Genomic DNA, 22,896 nt, shown 5'->3' on the forward strand with positions numbered 1-22,896 from the left:
TTAATGCCCCTTGGGCCCCTACTTGCCTGAATCATGCCATTTGGCCCTTTCCCCCTTCCCATCTGTTTCTCACCTTTTTGTCATCTCACCTGCATCTCCTGATCCTAGTCACATAGGCAGGAAGGAGAGAGATAAGGGGGGACAGAGGATAACAAAGGATACTCTAATCTATAAAAGACGCATGGTGCTCTCACTTCTTGGGATTCCAGAACACCAGCCATGGCCCCCTTCTCCCTCTGGGAGAAGTCTGTTTTACGACCTTTATTTAAAACCTGCTTTATAAACTTGCCTTGGTGTGTTTTCCTGATGTTATACTTCAACATCTGAGGAGGCAGAACTCATTACCCATAAATGGCAGTATCATAATGAAGACCAAATTAGAGCCCAACAAACTGACTAATGTTACACTAGAAAGATCAATAATTCACATTTGCATTCTAACAGTTATTTCTTATTTGATGATAAATTTGGGTCCTATATATTTTAATGTATTCTTTCAAGCTTCTATCTGTTCCCACATTCACTATATCTAGGGGCATAGTTCATTCTGCCAAGATGCTGTGAACCCTGGAATTTAAATATTGATTAAATGATTAAGATCAAAGTAAATGCTTTAACAGCTACTATTACAAATATTGGTAATGAGCTTTCTGCTCTCCAATTTAAACAAAGGCTTAAATGCCATAATGACTGTAAGCATGTCTGTGTTACTGCAGCCAAATATACTTCTCAATAGGACTGGGAGATAATTAAGAATCATCTAATGAACATTTGACATAGCAATAATAACAGACTATATAATATAAAGCTGCTCCCCTGCCCTTTATGCTGCCTCGCTTGTCCCAAGTTACAACCTTGCTTGTCAGTCTGTGAACATTCTAGCTAGCCATTGGTTCATCAGTCAGCTTGCAAGTATCCTTCTCTGCTACTGGTTCCTGTCAGCCCAGGAGTTTCCAATATCTCGGAGAAGCTCCCACGCCATTTCTCTTCTTTTCCTTCCTTCTAGCCCCAAGTGGATGCTCTAGTCGTCTGCCTAATAAAATCTCTTGCATGAGTTTCCATGTCCAGAGTGGCTTTCTGGGTGCTGTTGTTGGACTGTGACTCAGACCGGGCAGCCAGAGTGCCTGCTCTCCTGGATTTAAGGGTCTGAGCTGACTTGGGACCCAAGCTGAGCCACATTTTTCTTACATTGGTGCCATGACTTGGATGGGCTCTTCCATTGCCTCTTAGGCCCCAGTGCCCCTGGACATGGCCTCACCTTCCATTCGCCTGGACGCTCAGCTCTTCATGCATCACCAGACTTCAGATTGGTGAGTTCCTTTAGGTAGGTTCCCCTAGGCCGACTTAAACACTCCTCTGCCGACCTGAGAAGCGACCGTTGAGTGTCTGGGGCCCTAGAGGCGGCTGAGGGGTGGGGGTACCCCCAGCCACGACTTTTATAGTTACAGCTGGCCCCCTTAGTCGGTCTTATCTGCCATGTGGATTCCTGATTTTATGGTGGAGATTCTCTCTCAGGGTTGAGGCTCATCTTTGTGCTCGTTCTATCTTGAAAATCTTGACGTCAGGTCCTCAACTCTCTCGGCTCTTGCTCAGCACACATTGATGCTTGTGTGACAACCACATCCTAGTGCTGTCTTCTCATAGTCACCAAACCTGTGTTCTTGGGATGCCTTGAACACTGACTTAGGTGTTTCTCAGTCTCCACCATGGGATCTAGGACCTCCATCCCGGCAGACTCACCCTTGGGATGTTTATTAGACAATCTCAAGCACCTTAACCTGATCCCTAACTTAGAGCCAGAAAAACTTATTTACTTGTGTAATGATGTCTGGCCAGACTATCATTTAGATAATAAATCAGAATGGCCAATTAATGGTACCCTGGATCCTAGTATTTTAAGGGATTTGTACAACTTCTGTGAGCGAGCTGGCAAGTGGAAAGAGATTTTTTTTCTTCAAGTCTTTTCTTTCTTCCGTGCTAACCTTGATCTTTGCTCTCCCCACAAACCTGAACACCTTCTCTTGGCTTCTCCTCCCCCTTTTAATCCCTCCTCTTCCTCTGACTTTGATCTGGCTGATGAACCACCCCCTTACAGGTCTCCTGCTGCAGAAACCCCTGCTCGTTTCTCTCCTTTACCTCATTCTGTTTCTGCTTCCGCTTCCCCACTCAGCCCACCCAGTCCTCCCACCACACGGTCCTTGTGCACATGTTTTAGCCCCCTTACAAGAGGTGGCTGGTGCGGAGGGAGTGATCAGAGTCCATGTTCCTTTCTCACTGCTGGATTGTTCCCAAATAGAGAAGCAACTAGGTTCCTTCACCTCCAACCCTGCAAACTTCATTAAGGAATTTCAGTACCTTACCCAGTCTTATGACCTTTCCTGGCATGACATTTATATGATCATGTCCAACACCTTGACCTGTGGAGCGCAGGGGAATCTGGGAACAGGCACACAATTATGCAGATGAGATTCACCAATCGACCCTGAACCACCCCATTGGGGCTGAAACAGTACCAGATAGGGAGCCCCAGTGGGACTATAACACAGGGACTGGGAGTCTGCAGTGGGATGAGTTTCAAACCTGCATCCTTGCCGGTCTCTGAAAGGCCGCCAATAAACCCAATAACTATGATAAACTTCAGGAAGTAATACAGGACAAAACTGAAAACCCATCAGCATTTCTGAGTCATCTAACAGAGGCCATGCTCAAGTAAACTAACCAGAACCCTGAAACTCCGGAGGTACAGCAGTTGCTTATGACTTACTATTTTTCCCAAAGTTACCCTCACATAAAGGCTAAATTGAGGCAGTTGGATAGGGGACCCCTTACCCCACAGCCAGAGGTTCTAGCAGTGGCATTCATTATAACGGAAGGGAAGAAAAAAAATTTAAATACCAAATGCTGACCAAAGCTTTTCAGCCGACTAGACCTGCCCAACTGGCCACCGCTAGGGGCACCCAAGCTCCCAGAAGACCTCCAGGCCCATGCCTCAAGTGTGGGCAAGAGGGCCACTAGGCATGAGCCTACCCCAACCCCCAGCAGCCCCCAAGTCCTTGTCCAAAATGCCACCAACTGGGACATTGGGCAGTGGATTGCCCTGGTGCTCAGAGAAGTGCCAGGTCACCCTTGCTCCCTCACCCCAGTGACTTACTGGGATTGGCAATGGATGACTGAAGGGGCCCGGGACTTCTACACCTGATGACTATCACCGCTCAGGAGCCCTGGGTGACCCTTAGGGTGGCAGGCAGGCAGATCCCTTTCCTTATAGATACTGGAGCCACCTTCTCAGTGCTGCGGGAGTTTTTGGGACCCACTTTCCCTGCCAAATCCTCTATTGTTAAGGTAGAGGAAAAACCATACAACCCCCTACAAACCCCTCCAATAAGTTGCCATATAGGACAATTTGGCTTTACTCATTGCTTTTTGATAATTCCTTCATGTCCCATTCCCCTTCTGGGAAGGGACATCCTAACCAAATTGGGTGCCTCTATTTTCTTCTCACCCACCATGCACCTCTGCCAAGACTCCTCTGCTATTCCTCTCCTTATGGCTCTGCAGGAATATACAACTCAAACAGAGTCTTCCTATCCCCTTCCTCCCTCCCTGGTTGACCCCAAGGTCTGGGACACCCACAAACCTTCTGTAGCCAAATGCTCACCTATATTCATTCACCTGAAGGATCCAACATCCTATCCAGCCCAGGCCAAATATCCCCTTCCCCGAAGGAGCCTTATAGGACTTCAACCAATCATCCAGGATTTAAGGCAGAAAGGCTTCCTGCACCCTGCTAACTCACCTTATAACACTCCCATCCTGGCTGTTAGGAAGCCTAATGGATCTTACCATTTAGTGCAAGACCTCTGCATCATTAACTCAGCAGTGGTCCCCATCTTTCCCATTGTGTCCAATCCTTACACCCTGCTTTCCTCTATCCCTTCTTCCACCACATACTTTTCAGTGCTAGATTTGAAGGATGCGTTTTTCACTGTCCCACTTCACCCTGATTCACAGGATCTCTTTGCTTTTACCTGGACTGACCCTTTCATTCAAGTTTCTTCTCAGCTGACCTGGACAGTTCTCCCACAGGGACTCCGAGATAGCCCTCACCTCTTTGGCCAAACACTATCTCATGATCACACCTCTCACATTCGTTTCCTCCTCTCTCTTACAGTATGTTGATGATCTTCTTCTATGTAGTCCCTCTCTTGAGAACTCCCAAAGAGACACGGTTAAGCTTCTAAATTTTCTGGCTGACAGGGGTTATAGGATCTCCCCAGCAAAGGTGCAACTTTCCCAGCCTCAGGTTATTTACTTAGGAGTCAGCCTCTCACCTGTACTTAAGGCCATCACTGTAGAGAGAAAAGCATTGCTGCAGAACATGCCCACTCCATCCACCAAGAAGAAATCCTTTCCTTTTGGGGGTTAGCAGGATATTTACGATCCTGGATCCCTAATTTTTCCATCCTGGCAGCTCCCTTATATGAGGCTTCAAAGGGCACTCCCACTGAAACTCTCCTCAACATGGTGGAAGTCCCTTTCCAGAACCTAAGGAAAGACCTTCAAGCCCCAGCCCCATGCCTCCCTGACATAACCAGACCATTCTACCTGTTTGTCTCTGAGAAAAGTGGGTTTGCTCTGGGGGTCTTAGGACACATGTTTGGTCCCACCTTTGGACCAGTAGCATACCTGTCAAAGAGGTAAGACCCCACCAAAAGAGGCTGGGCACCATATCTTAGACTATTAGCTGTAGCATTTGTCTTAATACAGGAATCAAAGAAACTTTCCTTTGGGGCTCCCACTGAAGTGCTCTCACCTCATCATCTGTCCGAGCTTCTTACTTATAAGGGTCTGCAAACTCTACCACCCTGTTGGGTGTTAGCCTTGAAAACTGTTCTTACTGAGGACTCTTCCATTTCCTTTCCTTTAAGACATGCTCTCCTTTAAATCCAGCCACCTCTCTTACCCCTGCCTTCCAACATGCATGCTTCAGCAACCCATAGCTGCCTTGAGACCCTAGAGGAGTTACTTCCCTGCCCCTCCAATGTTCAGGAAGGGGACTTACCCAACCCTACTTTCATATGGTTCACTGATGGGAACTCTTTTCTCCATGAAGGAATCCAATGAGCTGAATATGCCATTGTCTCTCTGGAAAAGGTGGTAGAGTCAGGACCACTACCTAACAATACCACCAACCAACAGGCAGAACTAATTGCCCTCACCCGTGCATTCACCCTTGCAAAGGGAGAATCCCTCACAATCTACACTGACTCCAAATATGCTTTTCACATTATCCTTGCCCATGCTGCTATTTGGAAAGAAAGGAGTCTTCTTACCACAAAAGAGAACTCTATTACCAATTCTAGCTACATCCTAAACCTCCTTGAGGCTGTTTGCCTCCCAGCAACTATAGGCCTTATACATTGCAGAGCCCACCAGACAGACCAATCATTCATCTCTTCAGGCAATAACAAGGCAGATGAGAAGGCTAAAAAGGCTGCCCTGTCATCCACACCAGCACCCATTATGGCTCTCCATGATCCCTTACCTCCACCACCCCCCAACAGGGAGATACTTTCCTACCTCCAGCGTTTGTTCCACCCCAACCTTTCTTCAGTCTTACAATTCACTAAGACTCATCTGCAACACTCCTCCTCTAACATCTCATTTCTGAAGGATATCTCCTCTACATGTTAAATTTGCCTATGAACAAATCCTACAGCTCTCAGACCCCCCACTTTTCTGACTCACCCCAAGTCCATGGCACAATTCCAGGGGTAGACTGGCAACTTGATTTCACTCACATGCCCACAGTAAGAAAGTCTAAATACCTTTTGGTTATGGTAGACACCTTCTCAGGATGGGTTGAAGCCATCCCCACCTCCAACAAGAGGACAATAACCGTATCTACCTTCATCCTTCATGAAATCATTCCTCACTTTGGAGTACCTACTTCCTTCCAGTCAGATAATGGGCCTGAATTCATTTCCCAAGTTTCTCAACAATTTACCAAGGCTCTTGGGATCCCTGGGCATTTCCACATTCCCTTTCACCCAAAGTCTTCAGACAAAGTAGAAAGAGCAAACCGAACTCTTAAAAATGTCTTAACCAAGCTCTCTTTAGAACTTCACCTTGACTGGGTTAAACTTCTGCCCCTTGCTCTTCTGTGTCTTCACTCACTCCCAAAGAAACCAGCTAATATTTCCCCTTTTGAGCTGATGTATGGTCGTCCCATCCTTCCCCCTGGGATAATGCCTCTTCGTTCCCTTCTTCCTTCTCATATATCCGTTCCTCTCCTAAACCATATTCGAGCATTTCTATGGGGTTATGCCGACTCGTCCCTACCTAAACCTTTGTCTGGCCCCCTGGCTCAACCAAGAACACCAAGTTCTTATCACTCCTCCTCAAGAGTCTACCGTCCCTCTGTCTCCCAAATGTCAGGGACCCCATATGGTGATCCTGGCCACACCAACAGCTGTCAAGGTACAAGATTTACCAGGATGGCTACACATTTCTCGGGTTAAGCTCTATTCTAAATCCACTAACCCCCTCTCTAGCTTCTAATCCACAGGCTTCTTCCAACCAATACTCAGCCACTCCTGTGGGACCCCTCCATCAGAGACTGAAGGCCATCAAGCCCTCCACCCTTTCTCCCGTTCCAGAACCAGAATCAGCTTCTATTACAGGAATATCAGGATCTCACAGGAAAAGAATTGGAGCCTGGCTACAAGTGCACTCCCCAGAGGAACCATTGGGTCCCCAACTCCTTCCTGCCATGACGACATCTCTCCCCTGAATCAGCTCCATGTTCACACTCAGCAGGAAGCAATTACTGAAGTCGGACCTTTGTCCATTTACCCAAAAGAGATTTCCTTATAAAACCAAAAATGGGGGAATATAATATAAAGCTGCTCCCCTGCCCAGTCATTTCCCCGCCTCCCAAGTTACAACCTAGCTTGTCAGTCTGTGAACATCCTAGCTAGCCATTGGTTCATCAGTCAGCTTGCAAGTATTCTTCTCCACTATTGGTTCCTGCCAGCCTGGGAGATTCCAATATCTGGGAGAAGTACCACACCATTTCTCTTCTTTTCCTTCATTCCAGCCCTGAGTGGATGCTCTAGTTGTCCTCCTAATAAAATCTCTTGCGTGAGTTCCCAGGTCCAGAGTGACTTTCTCTGTGCTGTTGTTGGACTGTGACTCAGACTGGGCACCTAGAGCACCTGCTCCCCTGGATTTAAGGGTCTGAGCTGCCTTGAGACCTTAGCTGAGTCACATTTTTTCATACAACCTGGATCTTATGAAGTTACTTCATCACATCCAGGATATTCAAAAAAGCAAAATTGATCTCATGGACCCTGCATCTCTAGCTGATCATTACTTCATGAATTGAAAGGCTTTAATCCTGGAAATATGTTGAAACAATCTGCATGGTATATTATTGGAATGATATATTTGATACTAATTCTTATTTTATATCATGATAATAGGTTGCTGTACCCTCAGAACCAAGATCCAGGATCTCAAAGTAGCTGCCCATCATTTACATTTAAAAAGAGAAACAGGGAGGAGATGCAGGGTAGCATCCATGGCCAACGAATAAAACCAGGCTTGGTTGAGCTATTGGACACAGAAATCTGGCTCTCAGGAATTGACAGTTATGAGAAATTATTCGAGATTGCCTGGGGTATATGGTTTCTGTGCACTTGTTTTACTGCCATAATTTGCAGGCCGTGGATGTGCCAATGACCACCTAGAGCAAAATGGCTTGCTTAAATCTACCCTATACCATTTCTCACAGAAGAAGCTCCTTTGATCTGTACCACTAAATAAAGAAAACATGAGCTTCTCCATTTCGTTAGTGCCAGACACTTATGAATGGCTCAACCCATCACACGCCCATTCTAGAGATAATTCTGACTCTTGTCATTTTTTCTATTAAATAAATATCTTAGTGATTAGTACACAGCCATCCCATTGCTCTGACAGGAACCCTTGTCAGGAACCCTTTTCCTCACGCACACAGAATGTGCTGCAGTAAAATAAGCATTTTTTTTTAGAGTAACAGCAATCATCAATTCTTCAATAACCATACATTAACCATACTAATTCTGTGAGTTTCTGAACTGAACTTACTGTACAAGAGTAGTGATTACTATTTTGTAGGTTGATTCATCAAAATATTATTGAGTGGAATTATTTCTAGGGTCAAATATATTGTTTCAAATTTTACATTTAGATATTGAAATCCACAATACTGAAATTCTCACCAGATTTTGAAATTGTAATACCAGTGTTTGAAGAGTACTACTTAACGTTGTAGTGATATAGGCTTACTGCATTATGGTTTCTAATCCAGTAAAATGGTCATCATAATAAATTTGCAGCAAATGAATGGCATATAGTACACAGGACACTTTTTGGTACACAGTGATAGACTAGAATATGGTGGGTGTAGATTAAGTTATTCATGTGTTCCATCTTTCCTCAAACATTGGGAGTGGTTCTCATTAGGATATTTTTGGTAGAATGGTCTTCCCTCCCCTTAATATATCAAACAAATACATCAAAGAAGATGATTTACATACCAATGGAAGGAATAGTGTATACTGACAGACCCAAGCACCATTTGATCAATTCCCAAAGAGGACTGATAGGTTTTCCATGGTCACCAAGGAGATCCACAAATTTCATGGGTTCCTGAGATTTAGACAAGAAAGAAAACACAAGAATATTTTCTGTAAAAATATCATTAATGAAAAAATGGCCAATATCATTAGCCTTCAGAGAAATGAAAATCAAAATTATAATGTGATATCATCTCCCCCTAGTTAGGTTGTTATTATCAACCAAGAAAAACAAAAACAAATGCTTGTCATAATGGAAAGAAAAAGGAACTCTCATACACTGTTGGTGGGAATGTAAATTCATACAAGTATCATGGACATTAGTCAAAAAAACTAACAATAGATATATGACATTGATCCAGCTATCCCACTTGTGGATACATAACCAAAGTAAATAAAAACAACATATCAAGGGGATCATATGCCCATGTTTATTGTAACACTATTCACAATAGTTAAATATGGACTCAACCTAATAATCTATCAATGGATGAATCAATAAGTGTATATGTATATATATATATGTATTCACACATGTATGCACACATACACAGACTGCAACATTATTCAGTATTTAAGAAGAATAAAATTTTGCTATTTGCAAGAAAATAAATTGAACTAAAGGAATTTATGTTATGTGAAATAAGCCAGACACAGGAAGACATGTACTACATATTTGCTCTCCCATGTGGTAGATTAAAAAAGACTTAATGAATGTAGAGAAGTGATTATTAGAGACTGGGATGGATTGTGGGAAGGGAGAATGAAGGAAGCTGGATTTTATCAATTCACACTATAGGCATGTATTTAGATATCACACTAAACCCCATTAATATGTATAATACATATATAAATTACTCAGAAATAGAATATAATTCTATGATTAAGACAAAAATGTGAGCAGGAGACTATCCCAGGAAGTACAATCCTGATTTTGTGCACAATGTAAAATATTTTGAAAACTCAAGATTTTAAATGAAAGAAATGCATAAAAGAGGATAACACTCCCAGTCACGGCATCATCACCGCTTTCTTTGTCAAGAATGTTATTTCAAGTTTATACCTGAATTATAGGAACTGTAGAAAACAGTACCATCAATTTTTTCATAAGGCTGAATAGTATGTGGCTTTGTTCTGAAGTATTTGTGGTAAATAGGGGTCAATGGCTTCTTACAAATTGGTGCTGATACTGAGAATAGCAGAGGACACACATTTACTTAAACCACCCATACCTAGATATTCACCCAGCATGAGGCACCTGAAGGTAAAGAAGTACATAAAGTAGTCCATTGAATAAAAGAAGCAATAACCATCCCAACAGATAGGTAGACATACAAGTAGCATGAAAAAGCAAAGGAACAAAGTGACCCAAACAGATCAGAACACATACACAAATGACTCCACTGACAAGAGAATAGAAGAAATGTCAGAGAAAGAATTCAGAAAGTTCATAGGTAACTGGTTCAATGAGCTAAAAAAAAAAAAAGAAGAAGAAGAAAATGTAAGGATCAAAATTAGAGAGAAAAGACAGGAAGTGAAAGATCATTACAATAAGGAGAGATTATGAAAAAGAACAAACCAGAAATACTATAAATGAAAATCATAATAAAATTTTAAAAATCAATAGAAAGCATCACCAATAGATTAGACTGCTTCAAAGATAGATTTTTCAGGATTTGAAGACAAAGAATATAATCTTGAAAATAAAGTTAACAATACAGAAAATATACTAAGAGATCATGAACAGAGTATTCAAGAAATTTGTGATAATATCAAGAGACAAAATTTAAGAATCATTGGTGTAGATGAAGGCCCTGAAATACAAACTAAAGGAATGCACATTTTCAATTAAATAGCAGAATTTTTAAAAACATTTTTAGGAGTGAGATGTAAATCCAAATATAAGATCTACATAGAACTCAAAATAGGCAAGATCAAAACATATGGTCTCAAAGGCACATTTTAATGAAAATGCCTAATATACAGAATCAGGCTAGAATTTTAAAAGCCACAAGAGAAAAACAGAAAGTCACATTTAGAGAAAAATTAATTCAGATTTCAACTGATTTCTCAACCCAGATCCTAAAATCTAGGAGGGTTAAAATAATATATACCAAGTACTTTTTTCACTTTTTTTTTTCTTTGTGGTGCTGGGGATTGAACTCAGGGACTTGTGCTTGTGAGGCAAACATTCTACCAACTGAGCTATATTCCCAGCTAATAATGTGAAAAGAGAGCCTTCAGAGTGAAAGAAAATCTTTTCCACACACACTTCAAACAGAGCACTAATCTCCAAGATTTATAAAGAACTTAAAAACATTTACACCCAAAATACAAAGACCGCAATCAATAAATGGGTTAAGGAACTGGGCAGTTATTTCACAGAAGAAGATATACAGGTGATCAACAAATATTTGAAAATGTACTCATCATCCCTAGTGATTAGAGAAATGCAAACTTAAAGCACCCTAAGATTTAATCTAACTCCAATTTGAATGGCTATTATCAAGAACACAAACAATAATAACTATTGGCATGGATGTGGGGAAAAAGACACACTCATACTTTGCTGGTGGAGTTGCAAATTGGTGCAGCCACTCTGGAAAGCAGTATGGAGATTCCTCAGAAAGCTTGGAATGGAACCACCATTTGACCCAGTTATCCCACTCCTCAGTTTATACCCAAAGGACTTAAAATCAGCATACTTTACTGTGATGCAGCCACATCAATGTTCATAGCAGCTCAATTCACAATAGCTGGATTGTGGAACCAACCTAGACACCCTTCGATGGACGAATGGATAAAGAAACTCTGGTATATATACACAACGGAACATTGCTGAGTCATAAAGAAGAATAAAATTATGGCATTTGCTGGTAAGTGGATGAAGTTGGAAAATATCATGTTAAATGAAATAGGCCAATCCCAAAAAACCAATATCTGAATGTTTTATCTGATAAGTGGAAGAAGATATATAACAAGGGGGGTTGTCGAGAAGGGAAGAGAAGAATGAAGGAACTTTGGATGGTGTAGGGAAAAATGCGATGAGAAGGGGTAGGGAACGGAACGATAGTAGAATGAAACAGTATTACAGTAGGTATATATATGATTACATGAATGGTGTGAATCTACATTGTGTACAACCACAGAAATTAAAAGTTGTACCTCAGTTGTGTACAAAAATCTAAATGTAGTCTGTAATAATAAAAAAGTCTAATAAAAAATAAAATAAAAATGCAGTAACGTTAAAAAAGATATATATTTTTATATACACCAAGTACTGAAAGAAAACAGGTGCCAAGTAAGATTACTACATCCAGAAAAACTGTCCTTCAGAATTAAAGATGAATGAAAAACCTATGAGAAGCACAAACAAAAAGGATTTATAAAAACTAAGCCTGTACTAGTAAACATATGCAATGAAACATTTCATGCAGAATAAAAAATTAAAATGAAAAGAAGCATCGTGATAAATTGCACTAGATGAATATTCAATTAATGGAACATTAATTATGAATTAACCATTAGAAATAAATCATAATCACAGGAAATAAAAACCATCTCTCTATGATAACACTGAGTATAAATGTAAATCTATGTACTTCAATGAAAGGACATAGACTGGCATATTTGATTAAAAAACAATATCCAAAAATAGATTGTTTGCAAGAGACTCACGTCAGAAAGACATTGACAGACTAAAGGCAAAATACAAATGTTCACTGAAAGCAAGCAGGGTAGCTACTCTCATATTAATAAAGTGAACTTTGGGTGAAAATTAATCAGAAGAGACAAAGATGGTTATTTCGTAAAGGTTAAGGGAATCATCCAAAAAAAAAGAAAAAAAATGATTGTAAATATTCATGCACCCCCAAAATGTGCACCTATACATAAACCCTTCTCAATATAAAGAATTACATAGACCACAATAGTATAATACTCCGTGATTTCAATATACTTCTCTCACCACTCAAGAGGACATCCAGACCTAAACTAAGTAAAGATTCTTTGTAACTGAAAATATTACTAATCAAATAGACCTAACAGACATCTACAGAATATTTTATCCATCAATGACTGAACTCACCTTGTTCTCAGCAGCACATGTAATAGTTTCTAAATGGATCATATTTTAGGAAAAAAACATATTTAGGAAAAAAACAAATTATCCAGTGCATCCTATCAGATCATAATAGAATGAAATTAAAAATCAAAATTAAAATCAAAAAAGATAAAAACAGAAGCCATTATTACATATGCTGATTAAATAATACTCTTTATTGAATGATGAATGGACAGCAGAAGAAATCAGGGGGGAAATGAAAAAATTCTTAGAAACAAGTGGGAATAGTGATGTAACATATCGAAATCTCTGGGACAGTATGAAAGCAATTCTAAGAGGACAGTTTGTAGCACTGACTTTCTACATCACAAAATAATAATATAATTTTACACTTTAAGGCCATAGAAAAAGAGGAATAAACTAACACCAGAATCAGCAGAAGACAGGAAATAATTAAAATCAGAGCTGAAATCAATGAAATTGAGAATAAAAAAACAATACAAAGGATAAATAAAACAAAGAGTTGGTTCTTTGAAAGACTAAGCAAAATAATAATCTCCTAGACAAACTAACCAAAAGAAACAGAAGATACAAATCAAGGGATAGAAATAGTAAAAGAAGAAATATAACTCTTTGCCCATGACATGATCTTATAATTCAGTGACACAGGACACTTCACCAGAAGAATTCTAGAGCACATTTAGTAAAGTAGCAGGACACAAGATCAATATACACAATCAATCGCTTTCCTATAATCTGATAATGAATCTGCTGAAAAGCATATTTAAAAACCTATCCCATTCAAAATAACTTCAATTAAAATAAATACTTGGGAATTAATCTAGTTAAGTAGGTGAGAGGCATCTACACTGACAACTATAGAACACTGAAAAAGGAAATTGTATAAGACCTCAGAAGATGGAAAATACCTCCCATGTTATCAGATACCCAGAATTAATATTGTCAAGATGGCCATAGTACCAAGAGATTTATACAGATTCAATGCAAACACCAACAAAATACCAATGATATTCTTCACAGAGTTAGGAAAAAACACTTAAAAATTTCATTTGGGGACCGTGGTTGTGGCTCAGTGGTAGAGCAATGGCCATATGGGGCACTGGGTTCAATCCTCGCCACCACATAAATAAATAAATTAAAGATATTGTGTTCATCTACAACTAAACATTTTTTAAAATGTTACAGAGATTCATCTGGAAGAATTAGAGACCCAGAATAGTTAAAACAATCCTGAGCAAGAAGAGCAATTCAAGTATAAACTCAGATTATACTTCAGAGCTATAATAACAAAAATAGAATGATATTGACCTCCAAACAAATATGAAGACCAATGGAATAGGAGACAGAGAAAAATCCACATAAATACAGTCAGATGATACTTGAAGAAGGTGCCAAAAACATACAATGGAGAAAAGATCATCTTTTCAACAAATGGTGCTGGGAAACCTGGATATTCATATATGGAAGAATGAAACTTGACCCCTATCTCTCACCCTGCACAAAAGGCAACTCAAATGGATCAAAGATCTAGGAATTAGATCAGTTTTGTCTTATTTAACTGCTAGAAGAATATGTAGACTTGATACTAAATATATTGGCACAGGCATTAACTTCCTATTGATACTCCTAAAGTTCAAGAAATGAAACCAAGAATCAATAAGTGGGTTGATATCAAATTAAAAAGATTCTGCACAACAAAGGAAAAAATTAAGAGTATGAAGAAAGAGCCTATGAAATGGGAGATCTTTGCAACCTGCTTCTAAGATAGAGCATTAATATCCATAATATATAAAGAACTCAACACCAAAACTCGACACTAAAAAACAAACAAACCATTAATAAATGGGCAAACAAATGAAAAGTCACTTCTCAAAATAAGAAATTCAAATGACTAATAAATATATGAAAACATTTTTCAACATCTCTAGCAATCCAGGAAATGCAAACCAAAACAACACCGAGACTTCATTTCACTCCAGCAGAATGGTAATCATCAAGAACACAAATAATAATAAGTGTCAGCAAGGATGCTGGCAAAAAAGTGCACTCATACTTGAAACTGCAAATGAGTACAACCTGCTAGATAGCAGTATGTAAATTTCTCAAAAACAAGAATGGAACCAGCATATCACTTATCTATCCCACTTTTCAGTATATATACAAATGGTCTAAAGTCAGTATACTACAGTGATGTGAAACACACACAATTCACAAAATCCAAGGTATGAAACCAAACTAGCTGCATTTAAATACATGAATGTGGTATTCGTGCACAATGGAATACTATTCAGCAATAAAGAACAAAGAAATTACAACATTTGCTGTTAAATGAATGGAAGTAGAGATCATCATACTAAATGAAACAAGTCAAACCCAGAAAGTTAAATGCCGTTTTTTCCCTGATAGGCAGAACCTACACCAAAATAAGAAAGAAAAAAAGAAAGGGGGGAAAATATTCCTTGAACATGGAAGAAAAATTAAGGGAGTAGAGTAAGAGATTGAGGGGGAGGGATGGGAAAAGGGAAGAAAATTGGAATGAATTTGATCAAATTTTTCTATGTACACATATGAATATACCACAGTGAATTTCACCTTTATGTGTATCTATAATGCACTGACTAAAACTATTATAAATAAGTAGAGGAAAGATCAATAGATAAAGATCAATAAATAAATGGGGAGAGAGGAGGGAAAGAGGAAGTACAGGGAATTAAATTAGGGCAAATTATGTCAATCCTAATGTTATGTATAACTAAAGTAAACTAATAAAAATTACAATAGAAAAATTGATGAACAAAAAAAAAACATGGAGACATTTTCACAGCTGCATTATTTATAGTAGCCAAATTCCTATCAATTGATACATTTAAAATCAAAATATTGGACTGGGGATATAGCTCAGTTGGTAGAGTGCTTGCCTTGCAAGCACAAGTCCCTGGGTTCTAAACCCCAGCACCGCAAAAAAAAAAAAAAAAAAATTATCAATATTACAATTGAATATTATTCAACCAGAAAAGGAATTTAGTACTTATACATGGTACAACATGAATAAACGTGATAACATCATGCTAAGTGAATGAAGCTACTAACCATACATCACACAATGTATAATCATCCAATTACATGGAATATCCAAAATAAGCAAATATATGGAGACATAAATATATTAGTAGCTTCTTAGAACTAGAAGAGGACTGGGAGATTGGATAGCAACTACTAATGCCTGTGGGACTTTTTGGGGGGAGGGGGTGATAAAAATATTCTAAAATTGTGATTGTTGCACAACTCTGTGACTATACTAAAGCAACATTGAAATTGTAAGTTTTAAATGGAGAAATGACATGCTGTGTGAATTATAGCTCAATAACCATGTTCTTAAAAATCAGATACATTGCAATAGAAACTATGGTTCATAAAATGTCAGTATCCCTTTGTCTTATTAAAAGCTTCAGGTGCCGACTATACAATATCCCCATTCTGAGGAAATAAATTATAAATTACTTATGACCTCTGGCTCTGTGTCAGGCATCATAATTCTAGTTAGGAGAAGAACAGTTTTTTATTCCCTTTGCCTTTTTCAGGCTTTTAAGGGTCATTCCAAATGTAAAGATTGGAAGTAAACCCTGAATGGGGTTTTTGTTACTAATCTTTTCCTTTAGTTTGATGCAATACTCTAATTATTAACCTATATTTCAGGCATACATTCTGTTTATAGATTTACATAATCTTCTAGGGCATTTCCAAGATGTTTATTTGAAGAAAGATGTTTATTTCTTTAAAGCAATTTACTTATTATTTATTTTCCTTAAGCAAGTAAGGGCCACATGTGTTATTCTCATTGGGAGGCTGCTACATTCAAGCAATTTACAGGAAATATTCTTAATCCATATAATTCTGTAATGTAAGTATCAATACCTAATTTTATATCTCTGTTGAGGAATAGGTAAGTAATGTGCCTAAAATACCAAAACTAGCAAATGGCTTGTGATTTGAATTTGGGTCTGTCATACTCTACACAAACATTTCTATTAGCCTGTATATGCAGTAAAGTTAAAACAGAAGCTTTAACTGGCTTCCATATATGGGTGGACCTACCTTCTGATTGTACAACTATATATCTTTATACCAGTATAGCACTCACTGAACAAAGCTTTTCTTTAAATATTTCACTTTTTCTTATTTTTCCATTTATTTTCTCTATGTCTGTACTATATGGCTTGCAACAGAATCTTAATAATCACTTATAGAAAGATAGAAGGAAGAAGTGAACATACCTTCCCATCATGTCCCTTTGTTGACATCATTGTAATCCACAACTGAAAAGAATATTTCATTTGCTTCAGTTTAACATGTTGAACTGAGGCTCCTAGCATACTTTCAATGTGGGCTACAACCTTAAAAAATGAATATATAAAAATAGACAAATAAGGTGAGAGAAACTTAAACCATTGAATAGTGATGTTAGTAAAATAGCAGACTATGGAGCTTTAAGTTCTTGTTCCCTTGCAGAAACATCAAAAAATAACATGTAGACTAAAGTAGCATTTTGAGATAACTAGAACCAGTTGAGAAACCATGGCAACCATTAAAATACCTATAAAAGAACACAACCAAATTTCTTGGAAATATGACATTTTTGCTCACCCTAGCCACCTTGCTGCCTTTCATGAAGAGCAGTTGGGAGGAAGGCATTCAATTATTGATTCCACCCTCCCTCAGTTTGAAAGTAAGAGAGTAGAGCTTGCTTGGAAACTTCTCCTTTGTCTTGGGGCAGTCCAAGGGACTGGTTATTGTCTTCCCTGACTTGTAGCACTTATAGGAATAGTAGCACGTTTTTTTATATTGGGTCAGAAAGTGCTTAGTGGAGTGATGGGAGCTGTATCATGACTAATCTGCAAGGTTACTGCAGAACTGCAGATGCCTATGGACATAATATTGCAGGTAGAGAAATCAAATACAACTAAAGCCCTGAGAATAAGCAGGAGAAAGACACTGCTGATTATCCTTAGGACCAACAGCATCACACATTATTGCTTCTAGATCTGTAACTACATACAAGTCCTAGCAGGTCCCTAATGGTGAGGTACAAATTGTAACCCATTAGGTACAGTAAACTCCTAAAAAACTTCATGATTTTTCAGTTTATAAAGATAAAAATACAAGGGATATACATGTAAATGGATATTAAATGTACAGAATAATGGTAAAAGGAATATAAAGGTGGAATGGGTCAAATTCACTGTTATGGTCCTATGAAAGAGACTTTGGACTTAATGTTACAGCAATGGGGTTACAAAGGGCTCTAAAGAGTTGAGTAAAACATACTCCAAACTGTAGCCTATGGTAAATGAAGTTAAAATTCCAGTCTGCCAAGTGCAGTGCAAGTGTCTATAATCCCAGCAGCTCAAGAGGCTGAAGCAAGAGGATCGTGAGTTCAAAGCCAGCCTCAGAAACTTAGCAGGCCCAAGCAACTCAGTCAGACCCTGTCTCTAAATAAAACACAAAAATGGACTGGGGATGTGGCTTAGTTGCCCCTGAGTTCAATCCCTGTTGTCAAAAAAAAAATTTCCAGTCCTAGATTGGTATACTATAGAGTAATAAATTCAAACACTTAGGAAATGTAGGCTATTGATTAATATTCCTAAATATTTAGATCTTTTCCTCTATAGTTATTGTGAGAAACATCTTCAAAATGCTCTGTGATCACTTTTCTCTGAAAAATCAGAAATTACAAGGGGAAGTGCTGCTATTAAACTTGGAAAACTAAATTCCATGGGGATAACTGTACCCCCAAGTGGCAGAGGTCAATTGGCAGCAGTTAATTGACAAAGGTTTGGTGGGCATGATTCTTGTAATATAAGAATCAAAGCAGAAATTAGAATAATCTGACTCATAAGGACATATAGCACTGGCTAGTTGATCATGTTCTTAGTAGTGAAACAGATGAGAATTCCATTAAATTCTTACCAAATCTGCATGAGCAGAAGAGTCTAGATTAATTGGGGTAAGGCAAAATGGTAGAGTGAAAGTTGGTCAAAAATCCTGACTCCTCCAGAATCTAGAATCTAAGCAGTGAGACAACAGCTGATCAGAGAGGAATGCACTGAGACACAATATTGGTCAGAGTTTTGTAGGGACTCAGAAGTTCTGGTTATTGGAACAGAAAACAAGAAAAAAATTTAACCTAAACACTGACTGGAGAACATTTGGGGGAGGTTTAGCAAAGGGAGTAAAAAAGAAATATAAAGCTGATAAGCTTCAAAACTAATGGAAAAAAGAAAGCCAGATCAAGTTACTTGCAAAGCACTTAGCAAGAACTGCACAGCTTAATCTGAAGTTGCTGGTGAAAACCCAGCAGGCAACCATTTTGTAGAGACTACAACTGAACCTGCTTTTCTAGAAGGTATTAAATTTATATAGCTTCATTCCACCTACAGATAGCAACAAATACTATCATAGGGAACGCCTCTGAAATGGACTGTCTGAGTACTATCTGCATGGGCAAGGGGAATGGCATGGAGTGGAAGAGAGAGCAAGTCACTCTCAGGGATGTGGCATTGGGGAGGGACAGCAAGGGCCCCAGCTACTGCCATAAGTATATGAGCCACAGAAGACTGAAGAAGCCACCAGGTCCCTGCAATGTCACATGCAACATGTATATCAGTAACCATGGAGTCCTCCCCACAAGCGGGTCCCAGTAGCCAGTAGAAGACATATGCAAACAAACACCATGATACATACCATAGGAACATCCCACAGACACGTGTCTCACTGATGCTGGGTACCACTGAGTCTACATAGACATGGATCCACTGACACAAACACCCCAGAAGCCAGCAGAAGCTGCCTGTGGTTCAGCACTGCCATATGCATAATGTAGGTAGCCTGTAGACTCCTACAGATGCTGGTAACTGCATGCCAAGTTGCAGACCCACCAACACAAGTGTTACAGCTGAAAACAGCTGCCATATACCTCCCACAGGTCACCCAGCACCACTACCACTGGGTCACAGCACCTCTGTGATGTTATCTGCCATTCCCCATGCATCCCAAAATCTACACAGGTGAGCTCACATCTCTTTTGACAACTCCAGGAACACAAAGCATTTCTATGGGATCATAAAATCTACATCTTTGATGAGGGAGAGACATGAATGCTAGGCCACAATTTTTCATAGTTTCCTCTCACCCTCCAACAAAGCTATGAAGTACTTGTACAAACAAAAGAATTGAGGGAGCCTCCTATATTTGCATCAGAGGTGGGCTTATGAGGTTCCTACTTCCATGATCAAAGAAACATAGAGATAAAGATAGAAGATGTGGGTATTTAATAATCCTCCCAAAAGCTGATGAAATACAAATCTAAAAGGACCCCCAAAATATCTCCATCTCAAATAGTTTAGCACGTATAACTTAAAACTCTCTAATGTCAGGATTTGATTTCACAGCAATATTTTCTATATTGATTTGAGAGGTATCCCCCTATTATTTAACATTGAATGCCTTAATCCAATTTCATGTTTCTTTTAATGTTTTAAAACATTAATTCTATTTATTCTTTCTATGTTTATTCTCTGTGTTCATATTTATACTCTTTCATCTTTGATACTTTTCTTTTGGCATTATCTTTTCCTATGTCTATCCTCATTTCTTTTTCTTTTTTAATTTCTGTTCTTTATATTTTTCCTTATCATGTACTACACAGTTCAATAGTAATTGTACTTTCATTAATACCTGATTTATCAGCTATTTCTGGAGTATTACTTCCCTTTTCCACTGTTGGAAGAATGGAGTTTGTAGAAGCTTTTAAATACCTTTTTAAGGAGATGGTATTGGTAAGCTTTTTGTCAGTATGACAAAAATACTTTGAAAGAACAACATAAAGGAGGATTTATTTTGGCTTATGTTTTCAGAGGATTCAGTCAATGGTCAACTGATATCAAGGTAGAAACATCATTGAGATATGGCCTGGTTGATTAATTCTGCTAAGAATATGACAGTCAGAAAGCAAAGTGAAAAAGAGGAACAGGAAGGGAAGGAATATATATAGTCCCTAAAGACATGCCTCCACTGGCATCTCTTCTCAAGTCAAATCCCACCTGCCTACAGTTACCATCCAATAGTACATTCAGCTATCAATGGGTTATGGATTAATCTGTCAATGAGTTCAGAGCCCTAATAATTGCCTAAAAGACTCACTGCTCAAACTTGCTGCATTGAGGATCATACTTTTGATACATGATCATTGCAGGGACAGTCCAGACCAAAATCACAAGAGGTATATTACTATGTGTGTCTGTTCTGATATGATTTCAGGGACTATCTCCTCTAAAACAGTGATGGAGACTGAACATAGCAATATTATCATGTTGAGTGGGAGTTTTGACATTTAGACACACATCCAGCATGTGACACACAGTAAAAATAATTGAAAAAGAAAAAAAAAACTTTTCAAGATAAGCATAACCTAAAAGAATTCATAACTATTAAGTTGGCATTGTTGAAGATACTAAATAAATCCTACAAACAGGAGAGGAAAAATGGCAGATCATACAAACCCACAAGTAGCAGTTCCTTGAGAGTTAATTAAAACAGTCGTTTTCCAGTGACAAACTAGTGTAGGAAGACAGTGGGAAAATGTCAATAATCAATTCAGTGAGCTAGCAACTATTTGACAAAACAAAATGGCTTTTGGAATAGAAATAGAATTAATAAAATCAACAGATGGTAGCAGCATTGGGCATGCTGCAGCTCTGTCCAGGAGGGGAAATGACTCTCCAACAAGCTAAAAGACATTCTTTCTTTGAGTTTAAGATAAACAGATATTGAGCAACATATTCATAATATAAGCAGAAAATAAGTTCAGAAAGAGTGAAGTGGGACTAATGCAATTGAAAGCTCAGGCACTCTTGAGTGGAAGAGACTCCCAGAACACCCTAGTAGAGGTGTTTGAATGGAGAAGCAATAAAAGCTTGAAAGGACTCTTTTTTTCTGACTTCCAGAATAAGACTATGAGTACCTAAAATTTACCTTTGTTTTTCATTTTGCACTCTAATTTTGTTTTCTGTTGTTTATTCCATTCTTAGAAAGATTGTTTTTAAATATCTGAGACCAAATATCCACATAGGCTCTACTTTTCACAGGATCAATGCAAACCCATAGCAGAAGAGAGTGTGCAGTGAGACTGCAACATACACTATAGAGAAATGCACAGGTGCAGTTGATAGGTCTGCAGAGGAGAGAAGGGTGTTTTCCATTTGAAATTCAAGGTCTGGTGTCTACAATAAGGAGAATGGAAGATGGGGGATAATTGGGACATATCATGGTCATAGGGAATCAGAGAATCCCTGCATCATTTCCCCCAATTACAGAAGGGGATAAGGGACAGATTGATATATATCATTTATCCATCTCTGGCACATAAACTGAGGCTCTTCAAGCAAGGGATGTGATGAAAACCAGATATGTCTACACACGTAGCAGGTGAAGGAGCTGGCCAGCCCTACCAGACTTTCAATACCACCCATGAGCACAATAACAAAGCCATTTTGAGAGTGAATTGTGCTCTGAAACAAAATTCCATCAACAGAGATGGCCAGGAAAGGAGGGAACAGAGCTAAACATACAGACTCCCGTAACAAAGTTGGACAAAAACTAAGGACAGAAAAGAGCAAAACATTTCTGTTGCACAAATACCCTCATAGTTGGGAGATTGTAAATTCAAAACCAAGGAAAATAAGGCCTCTATTTAAAAAAACTCAGCAGAAAAAAAAATTGAAACATTGATAGATATTAATTCCTTGGTATTAATGATTCATAGAATCTCTCCACAAAGGGTTTTGTCAGAGTTCTACATGATTCTATATATTTTGTCAATTAATTTAATTCTCTCTTGGCACCTCTTTCCTTCCCTTCCATCTCTATTCATATTCCTCCCCCTTCATCAATTTTACTCTCCCATTTTAAGATTTGTTTCCATTCCCTACACCACTCTTTTCATATTTAATTCCTTTTGTTATTTTGGAGTTCATATTCCAAATCAATTGAGTATACTACATTCAATGTGTACTATTTTCAATCTATTCTATATTATTTCTCATCAACATTTATCCTTGGCTAACAGAGTTGTAGAGATCATTAGTAATAACATTCATAGTATATGCTAATATATGGTTTATTCTTAAATTACAA

At 38.6% G+C, this 22,896-nt stretch overlaps 1 protein-coding gene across 4 annotated transcripts in view; it reads right to left on the minus strand.

Moving 5' to 3' along the window:
- Positions 1-22,896, minus strand: part of Faah2 (fatty acid amide hydrolase 2) — a 196,026-nt gene that overhangs the window by 90,365 nt on the left and 82,765 nt on the right. For 3 of the 4 annotated variants that reach the window (XM_047538012.1, XM_047538011.1, XM_047538009.1), the window contains 2 exons: positions 16,980-17,099; positions 8,583-8,694 (listed from right to left, as the gene is read on the minus strand). In XM_047538012.1, coding sequence (XP_047393968.1) covers positions 8,583-8,694; positions 16,980-17,099 — 232 coding nt within the window. The remainder of the gene's footprint in view (positions 1-8,582; positions 8,695-16,979; positions 17,100-22,896) is intronic. The other variant, XM_047538010.1, reaches the window with a different exon arrangement.

The sequence above is a fragment of the Sciurus carolinensis genome, unplaced genomic scaffold (genome assembly GCF_902686445.1).
Source record: "Sciurus carolinensis unplaced genomic scaffold, mSciCar1.2, whole genome shotgun sequence".
Taxonomy (NCBI): Eukaryota; Metazoa; Chordata; class Mammalia; order Rodentia; family Sciuridae; genus Sciurus; species Sciurus carolinensis.